Genomic DNA, 13,034 nt, shown 5'->3' on the forward strand with positions numbered 1-13,034 from the left:
AAAACGTAGCACCTTTTCTGTATAATTAAACTGAGACCAGGCCTTCCTAGCTTCCTTGTACAGTACTTCCAAAATAATTCAAACAGTTCAATTACAAGCAAGCATTCGCCACCTTGTGGTACACCCCAGTATTGCGATTTCCCAATCTATCCTGAGTGCTTTCAGGACGTCAAAGAAGAAAGAAGAAAAATCACTTTCAAAATTAAAATCACTTAAACGTAAAAACGTACCTACAAATAACAGAGATTCTTAAAACCTGAGGACAAAACATGGAGAAAAAAACTAGCAAAACCTAAAAAAAATGCATTACGATTAAATTCTTACATGGAACAGACAAAAACTAAAAATATGGGAATGAAGCAACAATAGATTGATAAAGGTTTAATCGCTATTCAATGTTGTTTCCTTCAGATTCATTTCTGGGCATTACCTTAGGTAAAATATTTAGTACCTTCTCTTTCTGACCTCTTACCAGTGACTGGATACGTCTTTCTAATAAGAATAAATAGAATCGAAGCCATGACAGCCAAATACAGACAGCAAAGCATGTTCAAACATTTACCTTCAACTCAAATCGCCAATATTGCTTCACAAACAACGCGCACATAAAAATGTATCAATTTAAAACATAACTCCTTCAAATGCAAAATGAAGAAAAAAATTGCATTCTAAGGACGAGGTTTTTAACACTTTATATATTTAAGCACCCTCAAAGAGATGCACTGTTCCAGCACTTTTTAAAACGTTTTATAACCCGTCATTAGAACCAAACAAAGACTTCCACTCCACATGATAACAGAAGAGTATTTTCCCAATTAGTTTGAGGTATGTTAAGAGATATCACAAAATACAGAAAGCACAGGAACCTAACATTTATTTAAAATGTTTATACAGGACGGCCTTGAGAGATGTATCATCTCTGTCCCACAGTTGTCCTGTCACCAGCAGCAACGTTACAATGAAAGGTCTTAACATAAGTGCTTCAGCATGAATACAGAAAACATCAGGGCTTGTGAGGATTCATCTACTACCTGACTCCACTTCAGTCAGCCTCCCTTAGAGTGGTAAAAACTAGAACAAAAACAAGTCAGAAAATGGGTCTACATCAAAATCACATCAAGGAACAACAAAATGCAGCCTGCTTTCACACAAGAAGTCAAAACCTGGAGCAAAGGCGTTTCAGATTCTGAAATGGAGCGTTTGTAACCAGTTGTACAGTACAATGATACTTTTCAATGAGGCTTTCCAAAGGCCTGATTTCTCACACCACCTCATTCCATGATATTTCTCGACAGACTTAAGGCAAATGCAAACCTTTCCCCCGTTAAAGAAACAAAAAAAAAGCGCTCGTTCGAAATTCAAGACCGTTTAAAAAACTGCATGCAGAGAATAACATTTGCAAAATAACTTGCACATAATATTAAAACAACAGTGACTTAATCGGGCCAATGCTTGCTATAACAGTCTACAATTAAAGCATTCATATTTGCAATTAAGAAAGACTTGGCTCGCAGCTCCCAGTCTTCGGTCTTTACTTAGGAAAAAAAAGGCCCATCTTACAATAATCCAGATATTACTCATATACAGTACTTCAATGAAAAAAAAAAACACTTTATCATGTGCAGTGTCCTCCTTAGGATGGGCTCATTCCGACTGCAGATCTACTGTTTCACTGTGTCAGAACAGGACAAGTATACAATGACATTTAAGTGACTTGACAAGCAAATTAAAAAAATTCTGATTTATGCAATAGTCACTGGTTGCTTACTAAAATGATCACTGCCATGCCAGAAGGGAACAGGTTTCTCCTGAACTATTAAACACCCAAGAAAAGCTTCAGTCATTGTCTTACGCATCCTCCCTCTGCTCCAGCCTTCTCTCAATTTCAGGCAGGAATGAAACAGTTCAGATTAAACTGCTAGTTTGAGAAAAGCACCTACTGTCGTGACTGAGAAAGTGTGTAGCAATAATGGTTATGCACCCTTATGGATTTTCTACAAAACCATGCATGTCACCCAGGAGCAGTCTGAATTGAAGTGTGGCAAGGCACATTGGAAATACAGGCAGGTTGTTCTTCTGCTGTGTCCTTCTTCATCACAAGCCATAAGGGCCTTTTTTCCCCAATGAAATATAGTTTCTGTGATTTGGTCTTCTATAGAACAGCTGAGATTGAAAAATGCATTATCCTGGCACACTTAAAAAAATAACTAAGATCTTAAAAACAGAAAAGTATCTGGGTAGATCATGCACTGCACGCCGCAAGGAATTAAAGGAATAGGGGTCTGATCTGGAAGTGCGTCATCACTAGAGCGTACTGCTGTTGTGTAGGACTGAATTCAGCAAAACTCCCAAATCAGTTAACATTCCTCATTCTCTATTCATCACAGCCTGTCCTTTTACTTCTTACATAAGGGATAAAACAGATCAGCAGCAGAAAAGGACAAACGGCTGTGAATGTAAACAATTCTCAAAATCTATGCAGGACAGTTTGAAGTGCAGTACTAGCTTCTAAGGTTAAATGGTATCGCAATATTTTATTCTGCTTCAAAATGTTAAAAACAGAAATGTAGGGCTGCCAGTAGATCTAAAATAATCTTCACAAAAACACTGCTGTATAGGCATGGAAATAAGTAACTTTTCGTGAAATGCACAAATTATTCACACACAAAAGACAAATCCTGCTAAATACTTTGGTAGGCAGCAAGTTCCTGACTTTGTTTAAAGGGATGCTATGTTTTTTTAACTTTTCCAGAAAATTAGTTTCACAACTTGCTGAAATCTTTCGCTATCATGACGGAGCCAGGAGATACAAACAAGACCAGCAGTTCATATCCATACACAGCAAGGAAAAAGAAAACACAGGGCCAAGCAGGGGTTGATTCCACACTGAAAAGTGAAACGAGAACACATTTTGGCTATTGTTTTGGCATTGCATTTTTGTGTGTCTTTCAGTGAGGGATGATCTTCTATCTGTTCTTTTGCAGCCCAGAAGGTTGTGCGGAACCTCAGAAGATAATACAGCCGGGAGGCAAATCCCAGGAGCATGTAATTGGCATGGCTACAGCTCAACGTACGTGCGGCATCGCACCCTGCAGCAGGGCCTGGAGAGCCGCAGTCCAGCAGGGTCTGTTCACCACTAAATTACCAATATCTTAGACCTGGAGCAACTCATCATATGATGTGAGACCATGCAGTCTACTTTAGAGATCACAGGAACGAAAATCAAAATAACCCTAAGACATAAAGGGCTCAAGTTCCCTTCACTGAACAAGAACCTCCAAGTGTTTCTGTTTTTTTTTTAAAAGCAGTTCGAGTGGCCTCTAAGACTTAATGGACCAGAGCTCTCCAGGACTTGCTTGCATACCTGCGTATCTTGGGATATCTGTCATCCCAAACAAGACTTTTTCAGTGCATCAGGTACTTGGATTGTGTGAACAGATCTGTGCGAAAGCAGAGTTCATGCAATCTCTGAACCTGGAGCCCGAACCAGGATCCGAGCAGCCTCCAAACCCAACTGTACCACACAACAGAAAGCCTGTGACGCTAGAAACGCTGCTCGCAAATCAGAATAAACAAAAGACGTGAACTATACCACAAGCGTGCACGTGTCAGCAGACGTCGAAGTATAACACAAGTGTAGCTATTATCACTGCTCATATTGGTTTCCTGAGTTATACCCAGATCTGCAGTATGAATGTAAAACTAGCATGTTCTTTACAGTTGTAATGAACCCGTTTGCAAAATCTCAACATCACTGGCTTCCATGTCCTTCTGTTATCTTCTACAGCAATTACAGCACTGTTAAAAAAGGACAATGTGTAGAGACCTCTGTGCTATTGAGTTATTCACAGAACTGTTGTTTTGGCTTTGCATATCATTAAATGCACATTCAGGGTTCTAACCAAGTGAACGGTGCGTGGTGCTGCAGGATTGATCACACTGCTGCCATATTCACACAGCTCTGGACAGCCTTCACTGAAGTAATTTTGGGGAAGTACAAAAGAAATATACAATGGCCACACCTTTGTGAACTCCCCTAACACCACCTGCGTTAAAAAATACATCATCTTCATGGCTTGTGTCCAGCTCCCCCTGGCGGCAGGCGGCCACAGTCTTCAGCAGCTGCTTTATGGTGTAAAAACATTAATCTCAGCTGGAGGCAGGTGGCTAATGTATCGGTAATGTTATAACTATTATTTCCAGACAAGTTTTTGTCACGAGCCCTCATGTGCCTTGCAGTAAAATGTCCGCACGTACAGTACATGGAAACACGATAAATAAACTCCGTTAACCGGGATGGATCATAAAGAAGGTCAGAAAAATGATACAACCGAAACAACTTGGGTTCACAACGTCCTCTTATCATCATTTAAAAGAAACGGGGATTCAAAAGCAGTGCTATTCCAGAATATGAGCTTAATAACTGTTGTTTAATGCACTATGGTTTTTTATCAACTACTGTACATCTTTGTAAACTTCACTGAATGCCAGTACGTTCTAGTGAAGATTCCCAGTGATTTCTTCAGCTTCAGACATGGAATTCAACGCTAACTCTACGTCTGCAGCTCTGACGAGAAACAGTGATGGGGAGAAATGCTTGCAGCTGTTGACGTTAAGGACTAGAATTGACTGTCCCTGTCCGAACTCTTCATTCACCTGGAAGCTTCAGCGCTGCCTGTTAGGATGGATCACCCTTCCACAACACTTCACGAGGGATCAAGGATAATAAGTGTAGTTTTTATAAAAACATTTACTCAACTAAGTCAGGCAGCGAATAACGCATCTCTGTGGCTCTACACTGCATGTTCCTCCATAGCGTCCTGCCATACTGGGTGACCAGGGTCACTGGAACACAGAGAACAGAGAACGGCATTTTAAAGTGTGCTTAAATTGAGAGAGGTTAATTTAAAAAAAATCAGGATTATGTCTCTGCCAAGTCAAAAATTGATAAATCGTGCCTCCATACAATAAATGCATAACTCCTCAGCCGTTTGCTATAAAACAAACCCCAAAAAGACACTTCGGAGCAAATGAGGAACACATCTGTTCACATGGTGTGACCACTGGCAGGGGTTTGTGAACAGCTGATGGATATTACACATTTACTTTGTTCAGGCACATCACCAGTTTAATTCATCACCAATTATCATCTTCAACACAGACACAAAGCTGATTTTGCACTTTGACCTCTCTCGAACCAAGCACAGTTCTAAAACCCTGTCCTGTCTTAACTTACAATGGTGAACTCAGAAAGCCATATGATCACCCTACTTTTAGAAAACAAAACTGCAAACTTTATCATGACTGAATTCAAGAGTTGATATATTTTTTTAAATCGCCATGAGCTAAGAAGGAGTTCACCTGAAGTTGCAATATTTCTTTTAAAAAGAAATCAGTGGTCACTAAAAAAAAATGTATCTTGATAGTTAATGTGCAGTTACACAAGTTTACCTTTGCTTATCAGTACAACATAAAAGGACACAAACCATTTTCAATGCACTTAAAAACGTGACATTGTACAATTATGAAAAATAAATAGTAGTTTAGCTAAATTCAACATTTACTCAATGGGTTGGAATTTTCTTTGAGAGGCACAGCCTTAAAGTCATTGTACTGATATTATGAACACATTAAGACAGCATTTAAAGAGGAACGCTGTTGTTGAACAACTACTTGTATAAAAAAGCTATAAAATGGTCAACCAGTGTTCCTTGTGGTCACACACAACCACCCCAGACTGTTGTCATGTTTAACAGATTTGAAAGCAAAATTCAAGTCTGCAGATAAAACCTCCAAAATATAAATATACATATATCAAACAGCTGGTGCAATCTCAAAGCAGGTGAAATACCTAGAAAAGATATTTAAAAAAGACGAGTAAAAATCAAGTCTAGAGAGACCAATGCATTTCGTTGAAGTCCACGGCTTCCCCAAGGTTTCCTTCAGTCTCTAAAAGGCTCATGATGACAGCCATGGCTGCTTCATCGTTGCTAAGGCTACCCAAGCCGGGCCCGACCACCATGTCCAGGTCCAGTTGGGCGCTGTCACCTGCAAGACAGGGAGAGGAGAGGTCAGACTACACACCTGCCTTGGAAGAGCACATCCAGTGGGGCTGGAAAACACCCACCCAGCAGGCAGACACAGACACAGACAGCTGGATCAACAGAAGGGAGCACACAAGAAGATAACTGGACATCCGGACAGGAACTCCGTGAACAGCCTGTTCAAACTCTAAAGGGCTTTGTGGAAGAGCTCCTGGGAGCGTCTCCGTGGGAGAGCTCCATGAGCTGCTTGACTGGTTCTACGGCACAATGCACAAGGACTGGCGAGTTAACCTGGAGCCAGACGCACGTCTGTGTCGAAACCCTTACTCGGCACGGTTTCGCCACCTGAAAAGGACGCACCCCCACTTTCACCTTCTTGGCTGGGCTTGTGAGGGACCTCCGAATCAACCACCTCTCCGTTTGGCACCTGAGAATGACAGCAGAGCGCACAGTGAGCTTCGGATCTCACACCAGTCTGATGTTTCAGGTCTGAGTTGGGGGATGAACCAACTGGCAGGGACCAGGGACCAAACTCTCCCCATTAGCAACCCAGAAAATCACAAAGGGCTCCAGGATAACATCTAAGGATCTGCAGACTTCTTTCACTATAGCTAATGTCTGTGGGACTGAATGGGAAGATAACAGGAAAAAATCAATTGCTTTCTCAAATTCATCAAAAGAACACCAGGCTATTTGAGAAATGTTCTCTGGAGTCACAAGTTTAACTTTTTGGCCACAATAAGCAAGGTTTTGTGTGGTGAAAACCAAACACAGCCCTTCAATAAAAGAAAAGAAGGCTGAAGCACGGTGGTGGTGGCTTGGGGCTGCTTCAGGACCCAGACAGTTTGCCTTCATTGACACAACCACGAAGGTTGCGTCAGCTTTGTGTCTGCAAACTCGGGAAGAGAAGGTCAGGTTATCCATTCTTCAGCTGTGGCCGAGCTGAAAGGAGATCATGAAGAAGACCTACATCACAACGGATAAAGAAGAGATTTTGCATTTTGGATTTGAGAGGTTCAAAGCCCAGATCCAAACAGCACTGAAATGGCATGGCACAACCTGAACCAATCTGTTCCGGCAAGGAGACCCTCACCCCTCACCACCAGTAAAACAGTTCTGGAAGGAAGAATCCAAACTTCACGAAAAGCAGATGCGAGAGAACAATACACACTTAAAATATCTAGTTGAAGTCATTGATGTTAAATGAGACTCCAACAGTTACTGAATCTCAGGAATCACATTCTTATTCACATGTGGATATTTACTGTTAGATTATTTTATTAAACATTCCACGTATGTCTCCGTGCTATATGTTTAATAAAAGATAACCACATTAAGACTACAAAGTGAGATTAAACTTGAAGAAGCAAATCACATGATCTGCTTAACCAATCAGTGATTTTAAAGCATTCCCAATTTTTAGGGTTACCTATAAACCATACTGGATCAGGGATCTACAGGGCCTGGGTTGGAGACCCCCGGTAAAATCAGAGACGTTTCATGCCATTTTAAAATGATTCTGTTTGAGTGTTCATGGTAAAGAACCAATATAATATGATGAACACAGTGCGGCTTGTTACTTTAAAGGATTACAGGACATAAATAATTTAACTCTACACTCAACATAAAACCACACAATGAAACACCCAAGTGCCACATAAATAGATTAAAATGTTAATTTAACATTCCCTAAAAACAGTATATATTTTGTAACAATGTTTTTATATATACATTTTTAAAATGAACTGGTGCACTTCAAGTAACCAAATGTATTTTTGGGAAGTGCCTTCAAAACGTCAGGAGGCCCTTCCTTGCACAAAGGGTTGTGGGAGTGTGGAACAAGCTGCCCAGCCATTCCCCCAAAGCCAACACCTAACGATTCTTTTAAACTACATGGGTCAAATTCTTCTGGATACAGCCGTTGGCATTTAGTCAACACTTCTGTTCAATGGAATGAAGAGGAAGAAGAGTGAATGGGACACGGAGGACTCACGTTACTGGCTGGAGGTACAGCAAGGGGAGATTTGTCTTGCAGTAAACTAAAAGGGCTTGCATTTCCACTAGACGGAGAGGAGTTTAACCTTTAAAAGAAAAGGAAAAACACTTTTGAGAAAAATGTCATGAGGTACTGTCGATTAAAAACATGTTATCGCATGCAAAAAAGCGAGGTCCAGAGAGTTCTGTCCAGCCATGTCTCACAGGATAAAAAAATCAGATGCAGGAAACTGCCACCAAATTGTTAAATGAATGATTTTAAAATTTAGTACACCTAATTATACCTAATACTTTTGTGGCCTAACAGCCTGAAATCAAAACGTTAAAAGAGAATTTATTATACCTTTAATAACAATTTAACACACAAAACCTTCAAATTAAGAACCAAATGTTCACAACATTCTAAAAAACTAATTCTATAAATGTCTTAGCGTTTACAATGAACACTTAAGACTCCTGTTCATTGCACTAATGCCATTTACTGACCTATTAAAATCTAGCAGCTCGTTTGCAATTTGGGTCCCTATACTTCCAGCATAAATCATAGTTCCTGGCCCACTGGAAATCCCTGGGATTATTGGGAAAGACTTCTTGGATACTTCTGAGGGGAGTGAAGGAAAAAATACATTAAGAGATTTTTCATCATTTATGTGCACCACATAGGATCTTAAAAGATTGTACAGGATAAGATGTCACCCAAAACTTACACAAATTCAAAACTGGTTTACAGTCACATCCCTCTCAAATTGTTGAAACAATTTGTTTATTTCTTGTGGTACATTAGTTTTCATCAGTTAGGGGTGTCAAAGAGGGTCAGAGTGGAAAGATTTGATCCGCGTGAGGACCTAATTTTCACCAGAGGCAGTTACAGCATGCATGTTGAGAATCACTTTGCTCGGCTCACCTTCTGTTGACTTGGAATCGCTGGGCTGCTCCAGTTTGTCGTCGGAGTCTCTAGGACTACTGTGTGCACCCCTTCATGAAACAACAAGGCACATTAGGTCAGTGGTCATGCACAGACAGGCCACTGAAGGAGACATTATACTGCTGTCTGGCTGAATTAATTTTCTTTTTGGAGGCATCGGCATACATTATCTTTCACAATGATAGAAAAATTGCATCCCAGCATTTTTAGGTTGAACAGATGGGTTCAGATCATTTCACTGTGAAAGAGTGAAATTATATTTACCCGAGGCAAGTTTTTTTAAGAGCTAGTGTACAATTTCTAGACACGTCCAACTTGATGTGAGCGTTATTTTGTGAATAATGAGCATATTACAAAGCTGAATGAGAACTGGTAGAGAAATAAATCTATTCCTTCTGCATAAAAATTAACAGCTCTGAAAAGGGCCCAAAACAGTGATTATGAAGACACAAACAGCATAAATGTGCCAGCTTTCAAGCAAATGAAGGCCTATATTATAATCAAAAACAAAATCTAAAATGACAAAAGATAAAGGTTAAGCAGAAACTTGACGAAGCAGTTCTACAAATTCTTAATTAGCATTAAACAGCATTTGATATCCAAACTACCTCATGAATAACCACATTATGTTATGTAATGAGGAAGGCCATTATGGAGTCATGTGATGGCAACAAGTACTTACGATATGACCGTGTTAGTTGACACTATATATTCTACTTCTTTGGTCCACGGATTTACAAAACTAAACCACTGGCTCTGCAGTGTGACGAAAGAGCCGTATTTCGTTTTAAACTTGTAGCAATTTGTTTCAATCTTCTCTTTACTCCGGAGAACTAGAGAGGGACGGGAGGTGGGGTGGGGGATTTTCACAAAGACATCAGAAGAAACACATTAGCCTGATCCGAGTAAAAGAATTATAGGCGCATACTTCAAAAAACAAAAGACAAAAAAACATTCACTATAACTTGATTTAAACATGCATATTCTATTTCATTGTGTATGACAATCTGAAAGTGGTTCAATACCTTACACACAGACATGCCTGTTCAGAAAAACGTCAACACGGTGAAATAAAAAAATCACACGTTCCTTAGGTCTGACTTCTACCTTTTCTGTGTCTGTCTGCTAAATGTACCAGGTCATCTTGATGGAAGTACTCGTAACAAGATGTCCCTAAAAGCTCCTGTGGTAAATAACCCAGAACGGTGGTTGCCCTACATTGGAGAAAAAAAAAACATTGGTTACATTAAGGCCCTGTGAAATTCGAACAAGCTAGCAACTCTGGTGTTTTCCATGGTTTCATAACCTGACTAGAGTACAAGCAATCAACAGCATTGATTTCCTGGCTAATATAATTCTGTAACAATGGCATGTAATGCTCTCCGACTCGACTATTGAGTAGATTAAAAGCCTAGTGCAATGCGCTTACTGGTCTGAAGTAGCCACGGGTACAGTTTGATGCACTGAAATGAGGCGCAACAGACACACAGTACGAGCAGAGGAAGCACATCACCTATCCACTTTCAATAACTACTTATTCCAATACAGGATGATGGAGCGCGTCATGAGTCTGAGTAATTCATGTACCCTTTTGTGATTTATTCTATTTTTATTCCAACTCTAGCTTCATCAGGAGCCTCTGGCAATTCTGAGTTACTTTGTTTTCTCTGCTCTCCGCTTGCTAGCTCCCGGGAAGCTTCGCAACACAACTTCACTTTCTGTGTGATAAAAAGCTGCAACTCCTGGCTGAAAACCAATTTCTAGAGCCTGACCTGAACTGCTGTATAGATGGCTTTGAACGGGTTTCTGCCAACATGCATTGCTGTGCATATCCTGGCGTTTTCCAAATATAAACTGATCGTTGGGTGAGTTTTTAAAGTAATAGATCCTGCTGCTTTTTGCACCTTGTCAACAATGTGTGTCAGCAGACTGCTCAAACTTAAATATGCACAAAAAGATTACAATCTCTCATTATTGGAGAAAATTGTATAAAGGACTATGAAGCTTTGTTTTTTATTTAACACACCTTATTTTTGAATTGTGAATAACTGCTTATTAAGTTACTTCAGTGTCCTAGTAAAGAAACAAGCGGTTTAGATCTGTTTTATAAATGGTTGAAACCTTAGATGACAAACTTTTCTGTTTCGGGCAGCATTTACTTGAACTTGAACTTGAAATGGTTCAAGTGGTTTAGATGGTTATGTCGTACAAAACATCTGCTGACATGTGGTGGAAATAAAAGACGCACTGGAGGCTAAGTGAGACGCAGACTGCCAGACAAAAATAAGGGAACGAGCAATCAGCGACCTGTCGGCCGTGTTCCTGTTACAAATGAAGGAGAAACAATCAGCAGTTCAGTGAAGACTTGAACTTAAGAACAAACAACTGTTTCATAATTTCGGAATCCGTGTTTTACTTATCGACCAAATGGATTCTCAATTTTAACGAGATGTCACATGGCAAAAATAAAAACTGTAAACCAGTCCTATTTGTACTTAGTAGTTCAGGTGGGTAGCTGCGTCAGCATGCGTAGGCTGCAAAGGAACAAGTAATAGGTTTATTCCATGCTAAAAAAAGAAGAAAGAGAACACGTTTCGGCCGTGGAGCCTTCTTCAAGTGTACTTGTACTTAGCCAGCAATTCACTGCTTTCCATGTATAACTGCTGTTCTGGGCTTCGTCAAATACCTCCTTAATCTTGAGATAAAATTCCCTGCCAAGACCTTTACTGGAATTTTGAGGTTTTGGCCTGAAAACCCAATAGTCAGGCTGTTCAAATCCTCCCTTGAATTCCACAGGGCCTTAGTTACTACATCAGAAGAGAGATTGACAAGATTCCAGAAAAATCTGGCATCAAAAAGTTTTAGGCCTATTAGCTGCAAAGACTTAAGTTTATTAGCCTACATTTCAGTGGCTGATTACATTCACTGACAATAAAATACTAAAAAAAGGGGTTACGCTGCTCTCTAGGTGCTGCTGAAACTGGCACAAATCCAGCCCCTTAACTTACAGGTACTGCAGGCCATGACTGTGGAAGTGATTGCCATGGCAACCAAATCCAAGATGACTGCCAGTCATCAATTTAACCAACTCGTTTCTTCAAGTACAACTTAGATTTCAGCATTTCCCTCCCTCTTTGTTAATACACAGACGTTGAAAAGGCAATAAAAACATAGTTTGCTCAGGCAGCTGTTGAAAAAAAGCTGCTGCTGCAATTTGTTTTTACTCCCTCAATTTAAATATACATATAATTTAAAAATGTTAAGTTCAAAACTAATAGCAGAGTTCAACCTGCATTTACATTTTTAAATGTGATATAACAATTTTCTGGGAAATGGCAAATAACCAATACATTTACAAAACCATGTGCATCATATGGATCAAAAACAGAACCTGAAAAATAAATCTGTTGATTTATGAAAAACAAATGTTTTAGAACAATTCGAAAATGAGAAAAAAACTGTAAAAAGGAAACCAATTCACAGCTGAATTCATATTAATGTGTGCCAGAGTCTCCTTGAATTAATTCACATATTACAAGGTCAAAACATGGCAAACTGAAAATACTACAGTGATGTCAAAAAGCATTATTAAAGATAGTGGTGAACTCAGTTAAAAATGTGTAATATGAGTTTATTAGAAGACACCATGGTTTTTAAAAAAGGTAGGTCTACATACTAAACTGATTAAGAAAAAGAGCTGTAACTACACTTTAGATGGTATAGAGTTTATAATTCTGGCAAGTGAGCAAAACGGGAAATAAGAACGCTCGGCCTCACCTCTGGTCCACAAAGGTGAATTTCCCATCCACGGCGCAGCGCGTCACGAATTCTGTGGGCTTGACCTTGACTTCCCCGTTGGCTGGGGGGAGTGTGTGAGGGTGCAGGCGTCCTATGGCCACAAGGCAGCTGAAGTTATTGCTCTCCTTCTCTGAATCGCTCTCCACCCCCACCTGGCTGGCCGGCCAGCTCCGCATGTAGCCAGTGCAGTGAACAGTGCAGTACCTCTGAAACTCTACAACAGTACAAGGGTCAAGGGTCACCAACACGAGCTGCGGTGTCCTCATCTCACA

At 40.0% G+C, this 13,034-nt stretch overlaps 1 protein-coding gene across 9 annotated transcripts in view; it reads right to left on the reverse strand.

Annotated features, from left to right (window-relative positions):
- Positions 1-676: 676 nt before the first annotated feature.
- The window catches only part of bmal2 (basic helix-loop-helix ARNT like 2), a 41,360-nt gene continuing 29,002 nt past the window's right edge, over positions 677-13,034 (reverse strand). For 2 of the 9 annotated variants that reach the window (XM_015351960.2, XM_069192780.1), the window contains exons 10-18: positions 12,742-12,976; positions 10,072-10,178; positions 9,647-9,797; positions 8,944-9,014; positions 8,526-8,640; positions 8,038-8,125; positions 6,336-6,471; positions 5,901-6,048; positions 677-4,845 (exon numbers count right to left, since the gene is read on the reverse strand). In XM_015351960.2, the coding sequence (XP_015207446.2) occupies positions 4,794-4,845; positions 5,901-6,048; positions 6,336-6,471; positions 8,038-8,125; positions 8,526-8,640; positions 8,944-9,014; positions 9,647-9,797; positions 10,072-10,178; positions 12,742-12,976 (1,103 nt within the window). In that variant the 3' untranslated portion in view covers positions 677-4,793. Of the gene's footprint in view, positions 6,049-6,335; positions 6,472-8,037; positions 8,126-8,525; positions 8,641-8,943; positions 9,015-9,646; positions 9,798-10,071; positions 10,179-12,741; positions 12,977-13,034 lie in introns of those variants that run through there. The other 7 variants (XM_069192779.1, XM_015351957.2, XM_015351956.2 and 4 more) reach the window with 7 other exon arrangements.

The sequence above is a fragment of the Lepisosteus oculatus genome, chromosome 7 (genome assembly GCF_040954835.1).
Source record: "Lepisosteus oculatus isolate fLepOcu1 chromosome 7, fLepOcu1.hap2, whole genome shotgun sequence".
In the NCBI taxonomy this organism is placed as follows: domain Eukaryota; kingdom Metazoa; phylum Chordata; class Actinopteri; order Semionotiformes; family Lepisosteidae; genus Lepisosteus; species Lepisosteus oculatus.